This window comes from Henckelia pumila, chromosome 3 (assembly GCF_033568475.1).
Source record: "Henckelia pumila isolate YLH828 chromosome 3, ASM3356847v2, whole genome shotgun sequence".
Classification (NCBI taxonomy): domain Eukaryota; kingdom Viridiplantae; phylum Streptophyta; class Magnoliopsida; order Lamiales; family Gesneriaceae; genus Henckelia; species Henckelia pumila.
In genome coordinates, this window is record NC_133122.1 from 25,276,988 (window position 1) to 25,294,016 (window position 17,029).

The 17,029-nt window shown below is 36.1% G+C and overlaps 1 protein-coding gene across 1 annotated transcript; it reads right to left on the minus strand.

Moving 5' to 3' along the window:
- Nucleotides 1-836: 836 nt before the first annotated feature.
- Nucleotides 837-16,627, minus strand: LOC140887567 (myosin-17-like). Its single transcript, XM_073294890.1, has 39 exons — nucleotides 16,252-16,627; nucleotides 14,587-14,715; nucleotides 13,713-13,856; nucleotides 13,446-13,591; nucleotides 13,170-13,326; nucleotides 12,986-13,044; nucleotides 12,657-12,816; nucleotides 12,335-12,484; nucleotides 12,096-12,232; nucleotides 11,869-12,015; nucleotides 11,327-11,428; nucleotides 11,185-11,242; nucleotides 10,991-11,092; nucleotides 10,788-10,825; nucleotides 10,468-10,594; nucleotides 10,210-10,380; nucleotides 8,932-9,063; nucleotides 8,689-8,798; nucleotides 8,484-8,544; nucleotides 8,039-8,216; nucleotides 7,452-7,657; nucleotides 7,224-7,343; nucleotides 7,041-7,139; nucleotides 6,725-6,946; nucleotides 5,984-6,123; nucleotides 5,187-5,304; nucleotides 5,056-5,106; nucleotides 4,877-4,957; nucleotides 4,544-4,714; nucleotides 4,217-4,372; nucleotides 3,911-4,117; nucleotides 2,965-3,102; nucleotides 2,798-2,868; nucleotides 2,568-2,667; nucleotides 2,402-2,458; nucleotides 2,248-2,304; nucleotides 2,075-2,155; nucleotides 1,835-1,917; nucleotides 837-1,440 (listed from the first exon to the last, which is right to left on the minus strand). Exons 1-39 carry the CDS (start codon nucleotides 16,252-16,254, stop codon nucleotides 1,317-1,319), a joined length of 4,593 nt encoding a protein of 1,530 aa, XP_073150991.1. The 5' UTR covers nucleotides 16,255-16,627; the 3' UTR covers nucleotides 837-1,316.
- Between the last annotated feature and the right edge of the window lie 402 nt (nucleotides 16,628-17,029).

The window sequence follows — 17,029 nt, forward strand, 5'->3', positions numbered from 1 at the left end:
GGATTGATGAAGGATAAACATTATCTATAATCCAATGTTTGGTAGAATCTTTAAACATTTAACTGTTCAAAAGTCATCAGCCAGCCATCACACCCTGTATGCAGGATTATTCTACAGAAATCCTGGATTAGAAAGTTAAATCACTCTATTGCCCGACATTTATTTATTTGTTGTCTTCTTGGGGCCCACACCCATACGTTACTAATTTTTTTGTTCTTTTTACCAGTCAAGCATAAAACCTGGGAAAAGGGAATAAGGTATTAGCCACAAATGCTTAGTTAATGAAAAGAGAACCAAGAATCGGAGTTCCTTGAGAGAATTAATGCGTAACCAATGGGAAATATTGGGTAAAATATTCAAATTGTATTGTGGAGGTACCAAATGATTGTGTTGTACGAAGAATTATCTTTCTTAATAGCTCAAGTACTTTTTGAAATTTAAGAGCTCAAGTACTTGTGCATGCTTATTGATGATATTTTGGTCATTTAAAGACTAAATTAATCCACGATATCAAAACCATACCAAACACGGGAGTACTTTTCAATTCAAATCATACAAATTACTTGAGACTTTCACATAATTTTATTTATTCTTATATTTCAGTTCGTTACAACTCATTTACCCAGATCCTTTGATTATCATATCCATCGAACCAAGACGTTACTGCATGAAAACTAAGCATTGGGAACGCAACATAGGAAATCAGCATCTACCAGGGCAAGAAATCAATTGTTTTTTTATGTTACAACTTCTACTATGCATGTTAACTTATATGCCAGGGAAAAAAGAGGGTTACAACGTACGAGGAACGAATACGTAAAAGAAGCATTAAAAAAAATCTTCTTTGCACAATACTAGGAATGAACAAATCATGTTTTTTTACATGTGCAGTGTCTTGATGACACTTAAAAATATATGCATCAAAATAAAGAAAGAAAAAATACAACACCCTCAAACACTTGTCACACTAAAACAAATCAAATCCTAGAATCTGCAACCTCTCGATTTACACACACGAAAAAAGGCACACAACAATTCAAAACCAATGCATATGCCTATACTTGCATCTCGCCACAACCTAGTTACCTAGAGTCCCCAAACGACGTCCCTAAACATTGAAAAGGGACGAGGAGGAAAAATTTAATTAACCCAGACAACAAACAAAGACTGTTGTCCAAGGGAATTGGGATGTAAAATATACAATGGGTGTTGACACGAACAGTCGAATGTATGCAAGAATATATGCGTGCGCTTCATTTGCAAAGTCAACCATATTGGCTGTAGAATGGGGATTATACCAAATTCCACAGCTATCATCAATCTGATCGTTGATGCAAAAATACAAAACTTGAATTTTCGCGGATTAGAGGGGGAGGTTCCACATCGGCTACGTCTACTTTTTGCATGGTTTTGGAGATGTCATCAACGGAGAACGGAATACTGCAATGGTGTTTGTTAACATGAAAGTTCGTGGTCAAGATAATGATGAAATCATGCCAAACAAAGCAATATTGTAGCTTTATTTATTCTAATGGATTGATAATGAAATTGACCACACGATTAAGCTGAATGACATCTAAAGGGGAAGGGGGCAGCATTTATGTAAAAACACCAATGCGGTGGGAAACCTCTTGTTGGATATCGAGAGGAGATTTGATAACTAACTCCATATTAAAGAATCACTAACATTTCATCTTCATAAAACAATCTCTTTCTTTGCAGAAAAATTTCTCATGGAAAGGATATATTTGGCATTGAAAATACTCATAAAAAAAGATCAAATATGACCCCAACCGTCTTATGAATCTACAGGTAAATAAAATTAAAATTCTACCTTGAGTCGTCGTCCAAGAGAAAGGAACTGCTCACTGCATTGTTTGAGTCCTCTGTCATCATGACTCTCATACTTGAAATGACCTACAACGAGAGAATAAATAAAATCAAAGAATGAGAAGGTGTAAATACGGTAAAATTATGCACAAAGCTGAATGAGGTATCATTACAGTAAAATTATGCACAAGGCTGCGGTCAACGGACTAGACTGAAGCAGAATCAAGTTAAAGGACTAACTTACTTCTGAAGAAACACTGTGTGTGCCATATTTGTCATCCCAGTACATTGTACTAATCCTGTATAACTGCTGTATGCTTAGTACCTGCAAAAATGACGAAATGTTTAAGAATCAAGATGACGTAAAACAGAATGTCTGATGAAAGATTGGAGGGGTGGGAGGCTAGTTTTACTCACAGGGCAAAGTTCAGTAGTTATTTCATTCAATGTTTTCTTCGGCTTTTGGTGTATAACCTGAAACAAATAAAAATGTTTAAAAGTAACAAATTTATGTACCCCAGAACCCCAGGTTGACAAAAGACCAAGAAAGGAAAGTGAATCTGATTCCCACCAAAAATCCAACTGCCTGTCTGATATGCTTCAGTTCATCCCAAGCCAAGCCCACATACTGTGTGACAAGATCCGGGTCAGGATGAGTCATGAGACACTGATTCGAGGTAGATAACAACATAGATAGCTAACTTAATGACATAAAAAAGTAACTAATGAGTGTTTACTTCCTCTGTTGCATAACAACACCATTGCTCCAATTCAGCCAACCCGGCTTTCACATACTCCCCATTACTGAATGAGCAACACTCTCGTCGCAAAAGAAGACTGCCAAATTTTGAAAGAAAAGGATCTAAATGCAGGGTCAAAATATTTCTAGGATTCATGATTTAAACGTTCAAAAGGAGAGTACAACAGAAAAATGAGAGAAAAGGTTTCCCTAAGAAGATGGACTCACCTGTTGAATAGTTGAACATTGATAAAGGAGAAAATTTGAGTGAAAACCTTTCGGACCAGGAAAGGCGGAACCTGTAATGCATTACAGTAATAGAAAAAGAAATGGGTGAAGTTTATCAAAACTGAGAAGGCGCGGATATACCACACTATAACCAATCGAAGTCTTACATAATTTGCTTTCATCATTTTCAAGTAACTATCTAGGCTTTTCACAATGCTCTGCCAATGGGCAATTAGTGCTTGTTGTGCAACAGCATTAGCCTGGGAACGCCCTTTAACTAAACTTGCACGAGAAGTTCTGGGTGCCTACCATGAAAAATAAAGTGTTGAAGCCAAGTAAATATCACCTCAGCAGTTTGCTCAGTTCTTAATAAATTTTACACTAGTAGAAACACGATGATGATAACACACGTCACAACACAGTATTTACATGATTCGGTCAAAAACTTAATATCCACAACACAATATCCTGAGGGCTTAACAGCCATTGTTCTCTACTTAACAGTATAAAAAGTACCCATTTATGCATGTATTAATTGGGGGATAATTATGGTCGGAAATTAATCATAACTAGATAAAATCACATAAAAAATTCATTGCCTCCAAAATTGAAGTTTGGAAGATAAAGTTGGAAATTTGCAAAATTCGGGGCAACGGATTTGATTGAGATGACCAATCCGTAATTAGCAAACAAGGTAGGAGTTGTCATTTTGCGGATCTCAATAATATTAAACTTGTAACCAAACAAAAAAATTTATCGTGATTAAACTTGTAACCAAAATATTTCTTTGATTTTCTAACACAGGTAAAACAAAAGCATCGAGTCTATCCGCTCTCCCCATTCATATTATTGCATTCTGTAGCAGTTAGCACCCAAGAAAAAATAAAAAGAGCAAATTGAAAAATGCAAGTAGTTCAACCTCACATCAAGGTCTAGCTAGAACTTAGTTTTGCTAATAATAAGCACCACAATTCTTGCATCATTTCTTCACAGATGCCAGGGAACAATGTCCATGGTGCTGATTATTAGAAAAAAAACATGCAGGAATATTAAGGAATCATATACAAGTATAGATATCATTATAGCATGCACAACATGTAGTGCAGAGTTCACCTGAATGCACAAACCAAGCAACGGGGAAATCTCTTTCTTCAGATTGTCCCTGATCATTCCATAAATCTTCTCCAGGAAAGCTGTAAGCTGCTGCTTGAACAATAAAGCAGGATACTTGGCCTCAACTTGCCGCAAATCATCGAGTCTACCAAGCATCCGACCATTGAGAAATGAAATTCCAGCACTCTGTGGAGATCCCCTCAAGCCCTACAAGAAATTGTGCAGAGATACACAGGGATAACAAGCCATATCTTTAGCATCATGCTACGATGAGAAAGCAGCTGAAAGTAAAGAGTACACGCATACTTGTGACATCCTCCCAAAAAGGGAAGCTGATGATGACCTACGCCGCTGGGGGGTCAAGCTAGCTGCTCCACTTGCTTTGAGTGTGTGTTGAAGCAGCATCAACAATGTGGATGTGTTACATAGCCAATAGGCTAACACATCATTGTTGTCAGTTCCCTTCAGCAAAGTTTTACATATTAGACTTCTCAAGACACCACATACATAGGTAAAAGAACAGTCTTGCAGATTGTCTGATTATAAAAAAAAAATGCAGAATTCACACAATAAATGGATCAAAGTAGCATGTGACCCAAGCAAAACAGATACTTTCTGCTTTAATAGATTTACCTCTATTGCTGAGGCTACAGTTTGAATTATGCGGTCAAATACTGTAGTCCTCTCAACTTCAAATGACCTCCAGTGAAGAAGGCATTTGTAAATAACACAAGCTGCAACAGGTTTGCCACCAGAAAATCCCAAATCTTGTGAGATACATTTTATCAGGAGGTCTTGGTTTTCCTGTGGAAGACAAAGGGTTATATATTTGCATATTTATCATAGTTCTCAGCACAAGATTTTTTTATTATTATTATTCTTTTTTTTTTGTGGAGTTGGGGCAGAAGGGGGAGTTGGATCAAAATTACGCAACCGAAATTCCAGTAATTTTGATTAAGTACATACTTGCTGCTTGTCATTTAGTGACTTCTGGGGTTTTTCCTCAGATTCAGGCTCCTTCGAGTTTGCTGCAACAATGGGCATGTCCTGTAAAAAGTAACATGCTACATAAGAACGAGTCTTCTAAAGCATAATAAATTACAAAATGCTTCATTAAATTTAAACATCACAACAATGATACTTACATGTACAGGCTTTATTTCCCCATTGAGAACATTTCCATTCTCTGGAGTTCTCTGTAGTGCCACTAAAAAAGATCAGAATGTTTCTACCAGCAACTACAGTGATGAAAAAATATCATTTCAATTTGCATTACCTGGACAATAGTCATCCTAGGTCGAGCAGATATAGCCTTCCCTGTAGGTGACATGGTCAAAGCTTGTTGCCTGAGTACTTGATTTTCTGATTCAAGATTCGATAACTTCTCTTCAAGCCTGAAAACAGATTAAACAATTATAATACATTAATAAACCCCGTGGTTTTGCAAAAAACTACGGTGGCAGTTATTTGCATTTATTTTGAGAGCAACTTGATTTTTTACTTCTATTTTAGGTATTTTGAAAGGAATTGCAGTTGATGAGTTAATTTTGTTATTCCAACAATTAAATCTAAATAAAAATTAAAAATTTACTGAAAAAATGTGCTCTGTCAACGCATTTAGAAACTGCTATTACAAACTCAAATCACATATAAACAAAGTGTTGGAGATTCTAAGTTCAGTGTAGAACAATATTAAAAACACTTTCTTTTTAATATATTATTTTGGGAAACCGTAATCTCTTCCTAGAAATTGAGTTTATGGTTCTTCTCATGCAAATATGTGTTCTTAGTATGAATAACAATCACTCTCTCAAGGCCTTTCTCGCAGTTTTTTTCCAATCACAAAGCACAAACAGAATGTCACGATAACTATGACTTGCTGGACGCAAATCAAAATGCCCAAAGAAGAATTATAATATTGTAGGAACAATTAAAAAAATAAAGAAATTAGTCCCACGGGTGGGAGCCAAAAAAATGTAAAGACAACCAGAGACAAGAGGATAAACAAGGGTCTACATGGATGGCTGATGTAAATTACTTGGAAATTCTAACATCTATGATGTTAGGGCATACCTCTGAACTGAATCTTGGAGCTGTTCCACTTTTCCCTCCGCTTCTCCAAGTTTTTTAGCCAAATCAATATTACTACTCTCAGCATCTGCACAAGCCTTTTTAGCCTCTTCTGTAACCTGTTTTTCAGAAAGTAGCAAAGCCTGCACACATCAACTGAATTTGGTTACCACAGTGGTGACAGGAACCCATTTCACAGCCTTTTTCTCTAATGATGAAGATGATATTGAATTTTTATGTACTGTGATGATGTGGGTTTCAAAATACTGTTGATTAAAAATTTAAACATACTAACAAGGGACTTTCCACCAAATTCAGAGAGTTTTTCCTTGAAAATGAAATGCAGGAAAAGTCCTGGCTATGTAACTTGGTGTTTTGTTATAACTTGACTCTATTAAGAATTTTCATAGCAGAAGTGTTAAAATATTTGCAAATCCTACATTAAAATTGAAGACAAAATCTCGAGTTGTCCTGAATTTCATCCAAAATATTATGGATCTGGTCAAAATAAACCTGACCACAATATATCTGTAGGGAGATTTATCTTGTCATAAAGTCTTCAGCTGAGACATACTATATACAAGATGTGAACATATGTCACCATGAATCGTCAGCAGAAACTGTAATGCAGAGATATTCCACGAAATGGTTCTTAGCAAGTAAAGCAAAGATGCCAAAAAAAGATGCATTAATGTGCCTCAGCAATATGTTCAAGCACTGTTCTAATACAGAATGAGTTCCTACCTTCAGACTCTCTACCTCGGCAGTTAATGCATCAATCTTTGCCGTGTCTTGAACCATAACAGGGGTTTCCTTAATGACTGGAGGAGCTTCTTCAATTGCTTTGCGTGCAGCTTCTCGTTCTTTTATCACTCTGGCATTTGCTTCTTCTACTTGTGTTTGCATTGAATGCAATGCCTCCTGTAACTTTGAAAGTTCTTGTGCTTTTGTTTCCTCCAATTCAGTCTGTATTCATCGCAAACAAAAGGAGGAAGTGATGCCTGATAAGTTCAGCATGTTGAAGAAAGAGAATCACTCCAATTTAATCACAACGGATTACCCTCAATCGCTTCTCAAACTGCAAGCGCCACGTGAGCTCCTCCACTTTCTTTTCTAGTTTATCTTTGGCTTCTTTTAGGGCTCCTGTTTCCCTTGCAGCCTGCAATATGAGAAATAGTTATGCCAAGTATAAGAATAAAACATTTCCGCAAGAAACGGGAAAAAATTAAGGATAGTGCAGAACCATTCGAAGGCTCCGAAGCTCTTTCCTAGCTACTCGTTGCCTCCAACCACATTGAGTAACAATAGCAGCCTTCTGCAGACTTCTGTAATAAGCATATTCTCTGTGACAGCGAAAGTGAGCCTGCAGGCAAGTAACAAAATCAAGTACAAATCATCAGCATCAACTTGTTAACATTCTCCCAGTCTACAAATGCCATCGGATTTTTTCAGAACGAAGTAAGAGGGAGACCTGAATTTTGACGGCAGCCTTAGTCTGCTTCCTAAATCTGAATTCATTACGAGCAGTCATTGCTCTCATGCCTGTCTGCAAAACTATAGAGGAATCCTGCAAGGTTGAGTAGGCTTTCCAGGAAATGTAACACCGGAAGTTCTTCTGAATCTTCACAGCAGCATCTTCACGTCTCAATTGCTCATAGAGTTTGCATGCCGATATAGCTAACAAATATTAGAAAAAGGTTATAATTCTGGATAATCACATGATGGAGTTAACCAATCTTTAACAATTTAAACAAAGAAATTTTGGGAAATATAGAATATCTTCTGAAAGTTCAGTCGTGTAAAACAATTACACACGCACACACAAATATATTTACACATACACACAGTTTGCACAAGTCTGTCAAAATAGTTCTCTCTTCAGACTCAAATGTAGATAAATACTGATAATTAAGATTCATATGATGCTCATCCTACATGCTCTATATGAAATCATGTAATTTTCTACAACTTCATATGTGCTTATTTTTTCATGTCATACAGATGCTATTATTAAATTAGTCATAAAAGCCAGTTACAGATCTATAAATAATTAATTACCTCGCCAACATGATTGCAATTGGATGGCTGCTTGCCGCAATGAAACGAACTCTTTCCGAGCTATATAAGTACGAATTTGCCTTTGAATAGTTTTGGCTGCATTTCCGAGAACCTCAGCTCTCCTTGCATCTAACTCAGCCATTTGACCAGCTCGTAGGAAGACCTTTGTCTTGCCTAACTGAAGAAACACAAGCATTTATTTTGATTATACAACATTTCGGGAAAAAAAGTAGAAAATATGACAACATAGCTTGATGAAACTGCAAATCTAAGCATGCAATATGGACAGTAGGAGTCCTTTGAGTAGTAACCCATGGACTACCCAACCACACACATACATTAATTGTGGAACGATCCTCCAACACCAATGTTGTGTGACATAGTCACACATAGTAAATTGAAGTATAGTACACACTACATTCAACATCATATTCACATACCATACCTGATAGCCTTTTAATCCCATTTTGTCCAAAACCATCTTACAAGCAGTCTTGTCATCAGAACTACAGGAAACAATATTGTCTTATTCGGAAGGAAAAACAGAGATAAAAGTGAAGAAGGAAACCACAAGGCAACATGGAGAAATGAATCTTGAGTCAAACTCCAAAAAAAAAAAAACAAGGGCGGGCAGATGCCAAGAGACTCACTTTCCTTCCAAAGCTTCAGGAGCGAGAACACCAAATCGGAGAAGGAACTCGTCAAACGAACGTCTGGTGGGGTAACCAGCACAGCTGATTCTGATAGCCTCAAGAACACCCTACATAATAACAAATTTCTTACCTCTTGCTTGAACAAAGAGAGATCAAAACCCAAAAATTTAAGTCAAATCTGCTGGCGCCTGGCTGGACCAAATTGAAATTCTCAATAGGTATCCTCCAGAAAACACTTACACCACATCTTAATTGCTGAATGATGTTAAGATTCTCAAAAATCGCAGGCTTGAGAACGCTGTTTGGCTTGACACATCTGATGTAGTGAGGTTCTGTTGAACTTAAGGTTTCCATTAAAGATTGTAGTTGTAACTGCAATAATAAAATAGAAGTTCTCGTTCACCACATCATCCGAATACTTGTACTCACACTGGCATGAGATCTGAAGATTGAACAAACTCTAGATATTCTAAATAAATATTACAGATTTTCAACCTATTCCTATTCATTAGCCAATAACTCAGTTACTCAGATGAAAAATCAAGCACGCGTCTGGTTCTTTCTTTTAGTCAACCACAAGAATATAAGAAAATGAGCAATCGATTTCACACCAGTCGTGAATCAACTTCTAAGAATGGCAATATCGGCTTAACTGGGATATCTGCAGCTCTATGGTTCAAGCAGATAACAGAGTAAAAGAAAAGCTGCTGAACAAGTATTCATCAAATAGGCGTTTGGATCATGAGCATGGTCCATACGTATCAACACTATTTCATATTTACCAACCAAGAACTACATCTTATTTTGAGTTCTTTTGGAAATAATAACAAAGAAAAAATTGTTTATAGCATTGTACATTTTATGATTTAGACTAAAGGTTCTTCAGTTAGAACGCTCGCTCGTTTGAGTACAGCAGATCTTAGGCAGGAATCATAAAATGAACTTACTAAAGGACATATACACTAATATCAAATAGTTCCGAGAAAAATATGTAACAATGCAACTAATATTTCGATATCTACATTGTCAAACGGCACTCTTTTGGTTCATCTCAACTCTCAAGGACAATGAAAAAGTGCATTTCAGTAGTCCTTTCATAAATCTTGCAGGCATTATAATTTGATTCTAGAAAATTTGCCAACTCAGAATTCAACAAGTTCATTCTATTGAGAAGTAAACGAAAGTTGTCAGAATGGGCAACTTCTAACTCTCTCTTCTCATGGGTTTGGCTGAAATAACTTTGGCAGGACAATCAGGAAAAATGTGATAATATAGGTAGTCAACCAATTTTGAGCATTAAAAATTACAAGGCAGGGCACCCATGTATCAGCATTCACAAGTCATTTGACGTCATTCAGAATTAGTCGATTAAGTACAAGAAATATTTAAACATTTTATCTTAATTTTCTCCCAGATGGAATATTCCTCAAGAGTCGGGTCTCCATGTGCGCCTTTAAAATTAATAAATGAATAGAAAAAATTTTAAAAAAAAGGTTTTGGAAGTAGAGATTGCAGAACCTTAAAGCGTGAGCCAATCGAAGAAAATTTGGACGACTTCGATGTATCTTCAGGAAGAGGAGGAAACAAACCAGCTACGAAGGAGCATTTTGAAGCAGTTAATAAATCTTGATGTTCTGCCACCACATAATCTTTGTTCTTATCGAGAAATAAATCTGCCATGTAAGTTACCTGAAATCACAGTAGTTGGTTCAACATATTTTCAATTAGATCTCTAGTGCTCTCTTCTATACAAGAGAATGGACAACGTGTCATTACCTCCCCTGCATAGTGAGATATTGTAAAATTGGTCCGTGAAAGCTTTGGCTTGATGAATCGTTTATTTTTTGTGAAGGTCTGATACAACTTCTGAGCAAATGTCTCGTGGGTGGATTTAGGAAACATACTGACAATAAACAAAAATATGAATGGCAAATATGTGATGAGACACAGAAGACAAAACGAAAATAGTGAGTGTAAGATATGCAAGCAACGTTCGAACCATCTCTATGTTTTGGAACCAAAAACTTAAACATATGAGAGGAATTAAAGTAATAACGCCAGGAAAGTCACTAACGAGAAAGAATATCAAGTCATACCAAGCTTCATCCAGTAGTGCAATAATTCCTCCTGGTTTCTGTAAATAATTTGAAACACATGTTATAAAATCTAACAGGGAATACAACACATACAAACTTGACTAAAATGTTAATCCAGGGCGAGGAGTATATATTTATATTTATAATAAAATAAAGGAAAAAATCAGATCAGGCAACTTCAGCGCAGTCTCAGAGTATCAGACCTTCTCAATTAGATCAAGAACATCTTGGTTATCAACAAACTCTATGTAGCTCCAATTTATCTCTTCTTTTTCGTAGTCTTCTTGCTCCATTTTAAATACATGCTGAAACAACGAATGCCAAACCTTAATTAGATGATGATCAGATTATCATTGAATTGATGCATGAAGCAGGACTTTCAGGAAAGAGAAATAACCTGGTTAAAATGTTGCTGAAGTTTTTCATTTGTGAAATTTATACAGAACTGCTCAAAACTTTTATACACAGAAAAATTGTCAGGACAGGACCAATATAGTCACATTGTACACTGAAAATGAGAAACTCTGCTAAAAACTCACCTGTTATACTTGAAACTTTCAAACCCATATATGTCAAGAACCCCTATTATTGCCTTTGAGTTGGGATCCTGACCAATGGAGACATTTATTTTTTCCACAATCCTGTGAACAAAGCAAATTGGAGTTCAAAATGATTAGCAACCACTCATGCTAAAGATAAGTCAGTAGCATGTGTACTAAATTAGATCACGTATGTAGTCATGGCTTTTAATTGCATTTTCAATATTTTCAGCTCAACAAATTTGCAAGTAACATTTGAAATTAAATTTTAAAAGATGTTTTTGAAAGTGTATTTGGTAAGAAATTTCTACAAGTTGAAATGATATTTTGTTGTTTGAAATGCCTAGTTTGGTAAAGTGTGTGTAACGTTTAAAAGTGTTTCTGTGCGTTTTTTGGAAATGGCATACAGATAATGAGAGAGTTAATTCTAAAATGGAAAATGAATTTAAAATTTGATGATAACAAAGAGCATTTAACTTTCAAGGGGGGAAATGTTTTTTTTCCAAAAAGCACCACGAGGACATATTTTTTTACATTATTACCAGTCAAACAAACGAGAGTAAATAGTCTTCGCCAAAGCATCCCTGCTACCCAGTGCAGCTTCAGGATCAAGCGTCCTTGTAATAACTTCCTCAGGTGTCACCATTACGCGCTTAATCATTGCATCTTCCAAACTCTTGGGATTACACCTGATAAATAAAGTTATATCACAAAATGTTTCTGTGTCTAGAAGGGAATATTGTTAAATTTAGAAAGTACAGAACCCTACTTGAGCAATTCAGCAATTGTATTAAGATGAAACCTCGACTTCTCATCCTTGATAACAGAAGAATCAATTTCCTTCCCCTTCGCAAATTCAATATTACCAAGGTGAAGAACAGCGGCAACAACCCTAAATATCGCCTCCTGAAAAATACGTTGAGAATATTAGATATTTATGTAAAAAATAAATTCATAAAAACTAATTGGTAAGAACATTGAAATGCCAAATTTCATGGAAACGGCAACCTGCTCTTCCTCGCTGATTCCAACTATATCCATAGCCCTTCTAGTCGCAAGGTATTCCTCAGCATCATTTACTCCGTCAAGTTTAATACACTTAGACTGGTTTAGATAATGAAATGATTCCGGGTTTCCCAGCTTATACTTCTCTCTTTCCTGCAGAAAAAGATGAAATTATTAATCAAATTAATAAGATAGAAAGTGCTGGCTGCAAAATTTCGGTTACGAAAAACTTTCTCGTTCATGAAGCACCTGCAACAACGTATCAGTTACAAAATTTTGAAAAGCAATTAAGAAGCAAACAAGTGGTGAAATGCTGCGCAAATACCTCAGGTGGTGCTGCACAGAGAAGATAGAAGCAATGGTAGTTTCTTTCAGGATCTGAAATCTGGCAAACACGAGATCGCTCCAGCAGATAAGTTCTTATAGCTGCTCCAGATATCCTTCCACTTTTGTCAAACTGGATCTCAACAAATTTACCAAAGCGACTGCATAGGTACAATACCACGGAATACTTATACTCACAGAAACTTTAAACAGTGCTCATGCATTAAAAATAACTTCACTCTCACAAATAAAATGGCCAAATCCAAGAGTGATCAAACCAACATGTACCAATAAATACTTTTTTATCAAGCAGATCAAATAAGCTCTCACCTAGAGTTGTTGTTCCTGACAGTTTTGGCATTTCCAAATGCTTCAAGAACGGGATTTGACTGTCAGTTATCACCAAAAGAAAACCAAGGGGAGCAAAAGCTTGTAACCATTAGATTTCATATGTAGATTATTTATTCCAAAAATAATTAATTTTAACCTGTATCTATGTAAAGTCCGGTCTTACTTCTAAAACTTGTTGTTCAACGGTTCGCCCTTCAACTCCAGATCGACCACCCAAGTGTGCCAAATATCGCATTAGCATTTTAGTTGTCTCTGTTTTACCAGCACCACTTTCTCCACTAACCAAAATGGAGTTGCTTTTACCATCATTAATCATTGCCCTGATTGAAAAACCTAAAAGGTAAATATGCATGTTGCTCAACATAAACCAACCTCTAGGCGGCTCCACGGCCACAAGGTACCAACAAAAAACTTGGTCTACAATTTCCAGCAAACTCACCGGTAAGAAACATCTGCAATTGCAAAAACGTGCGGACTAAGCTCTCCAAGTGCCGCCCCTTTGTATTGTTCCATCATGTGAGTATCATATAGATGAGGCAATCTTTGAAAAGGATTTATTGCAATCAAAATATTTCCAGTATATGTCTGAGAAAAAGACGTTTTATTATAATTAAATGTCAATTTGTCAGTTTATAAGAAAGCTCAGTCAACTGAGTTATGAAAAAAAATCTTTGCATGTATTGTACGAGGGACCTAGAGAACTCACGTAGATTTCATTAAGTTCATATCTTGCTGCAAGGTTTTGCAGAACTCCAGGCTCATGCAAATATGAAAGCTTGGTCATGTCATCTACACCTCCAGGAGGAGCTTCAGTGTCCTTTGGAAATACTTTCGAGATATTTGTGACAATCTGCAAGTTAGAGGCCAAAAGACGTTACGGCTACCTAAGAACTTATGTTTAGACCCTTAACAAACAAAATTTCGAAGTAAGAACTTCAACAATTCAAAAATAGGCCAGAAAACTAAGATCGGACAATTTTATCTACCAAATGGTGACAGCAGATAAATGCTAACAAAAGGTAGTCAAAAACATAATGAGAGATCAGTGAGGAGCGTAAGAACAAAAAATTAATAATTCAACAAAAAGATTTACAAAGTAGCCTTGATTAAAGAGAGTGCTATCTGAAACGTTTGGTATGAATAAATGAAACCGGCACCTCACCGGTATATCAAAACTTGCAAGTAGAGCTGCAAACAAGTTGAGATTTAAAGAATCACAAGCTTGAGCTTGTATCTATTTTCTTTCTGCGTTCGGGCAAGCTCAAGTAAAGAGGATAAGCTTGAGCTTGTGCTGGCCGCATTAAATCATTTTGGTTGACCATGCTACAGTCAAATTTTAGAGAATAAAGATGCAGCAAGTGTTGCACTATGAAAAAATACTAATCGCTTTCTAATGATTAAGAACACAATGTTCATTGTTGAAGCATAACGAAGAATTCATTCAAGATAGAAGCTAAGGTGATTAACTGACCGAATACCAAACAAACTGAAATTTAATCTAATGTAATCTTATAAAATATGAATGCATAGGCACTAGGATATTACAGAATTTAACACACATGTGCAACTTTATTAATCACCTTTTTGCCATTTGCAGTGTGAATGTGGAGATCTTGACCATCTACTTTATGTACTTCTCCATCAATCCATGCCAAGACGGGGTCTTCAACCCATACATGCGAACCAACGATTATGTTAACAGGTGACGCCTGCAAAAATATAAAGGAAAAAATCATTAGATTTGCAACAGCAGATCAACCCTCATTTTCCCAAGATGAACTCAAAATCACAAGCCTCTCATTTCATCAAGGATAAATAAAAAATAATCAGAGAAATCGACACCCACGGCCATATTGTTTTCTTTGATAAGTACCCGCCGCCCCCAAAAATATCCCATGTGAAGAAATGGGAAAGCAAAACTCGTAATAGTTGTGGGAAGGAGAGCGGTAATGGTTGTGAGTTTTGTGATGGAGCAATATGTTTTAATTTATAAACTATTCATACTTTGTTTTCAAATTTAAACACACTTTAAACCAAATGATTTTCTTAATGATTTCAAACCAAATGATAATATTTGACTGATGTAAAAAAAACAATAATTCATACCCCAGTATCACAGAATATAGCTCTCAGAGAAAAACAACTGTGATAAGCATAAAGCAAGCAAAATACTGGCTCAAACATAGACAGTCTTCCAGTAAAAGTACTCAAACTCTAACCATCAAATATATCATAAAATTCCACTCAGATCATACTAATAGTCTATTAACAATTTCAATGCTGTGTGTAATCCAGATTTAAATTTCTAAAAACCACAGCATATTGCATCAGGCCAGAAATTATATTAGATTAAGGAGGGATCAAACTATACGACAAAACAACAACTAAGGAATCTATCGTCACCAGAGGCGGCCCAAATAACTAATCCTTTAGTGAAAGATATTTACAAAGTTAGCAGAATCTGCCATCTATAAATGCATTGCATGCAGATAACCTGTCTTTCTTAATAAAATTAGACTGCTTAGGGACGAATAAGATATAATTGAGGTTTGATTGTAACGGTTATTATGAAAGGATGCATCTGTGGATATCAATTCGACCTTACCAGATAATTATAAAATGCCAGAAGCTTAATAGAAAGCAGACATTTAAGTTAACAGACCTAAAAAACCATGAGAAATCAAGACACTGATGGGTGAAAAAAATAATTAAAATTATAGAGCATCTAATCACTCCAAACTTATGATAGTACACTCAGCTTATGTGCTTGTCTGTGCATAAAATAAATACATCAAAGTCCTCAATTCCCCAATAACGTCATCTATAATATCTCCCAACTAATTTCCTACCTAAATAACAAAAAAATTCCGTTACACAAAATTTATAAGCAAATTATCCAAATTTCCATAAAACTAAAATAAGCAAAAATAAATTCTTCCAAAACAATTCTTCCTTCTACATTTCAGTGTAACCTCGCTAAAAATGAGAATAACATGGTGTATGTAATAAAAGGCAACACCAAAGAATCGGAACTCCCAGGGAACACCATTTATTTCTCGATCAATAGGATGGCTGAGTATACAATATTAGGCATCCAATTTCGTGCATTTCCAAATTTTAAGGGAAAAAAGAAACAAATAAAAGAAACTGATGAAAACTAAAATCCAATCAGTCAAAGCTAAATCAAAACAAGTCCGGAACACGTCAAAACGGCAGGCGAAGAGTCGTTTCAAGCAAAAGCATACCATGAATTGAATACGACACGACTCGATCTCTTCCTCTTCAGTTCATCGACACAAAAGCCAGACCGAGCTTTGACTCACGGATCGGCGCCACCTCCGAGTCGCCGCCACCAACCTCCCCCGCCGCAAGCAAAACCAACGCTCCTCTGAGACTTCCGATGACTGATTCAACAGCTTCTCCTCCTCCAAAACTACTCCAACTTTTTTTATCCAATAAATTAACTCCGAAAAAACAACGCTTTGCTGTACAAATTTGAATGCGTAATACGAAAAGTAGAGTGGAATCTGTACTCTACGTTAGTTTCTCTCTCTAAATTTGCTGTCTCCGCAAGAAATTTGCGGTGTTCTCTCTCTTAAATGTTTTTCTTTTTCTTTCCTTTTTTTTTTTTTTTGGTTTCTTGTCGTGGAGTCCCACACACGAACATAATAGCGAGATTAAGGCGAACTCGCTTAATGAGCATAAACGAGTTGGTAAGGCTTGAGGTGACGTGAAAAGAAATTTCTCAATGTTGCAGGTTCGATTCTCGTGTGAAGCATGTTTCTTGTTGAAATATTGTGGGGTATGTTCTGGGATTGGGCCATGTGCTCCCTCTAAACGAAATTAAAACGAATTTTTTTGCACTAAACCAGTTTAAGGGGTACAAATGTAAATTTGGTTCCTTCTTTTCAGGTCTTGAGATTGGTTTATTTACCGATTTGCCCTACCATCACTACTTTGGAACTTATGCTAACTAACTATTGCTTTTGTAAAATTTTGAGATCGCTCAAAACTTTGAAAAAA

What these genes read in the sequence shown, in the direction of transcription:
- LOC140887567 (XM_073294890.1), bottom strand. An exon ending in CGATTGGCTCACGCTTTAAG is followed by an intron (nt 9,064 to 10,209) that starts GTTCTGCAATCT and finishes TTATTATTGCAG; the next exon opens with TTACAACTACAATCTTTAAT. An exon ending in TTTTTGGGAGGATGTCACAA is followed by an intron (nt 4,118 to 4,216) that starts GTATGCGTGTAC and finishes AATTTCTTGTAG; the next exon opens with GGCTTGAGGGGATCTCCACA.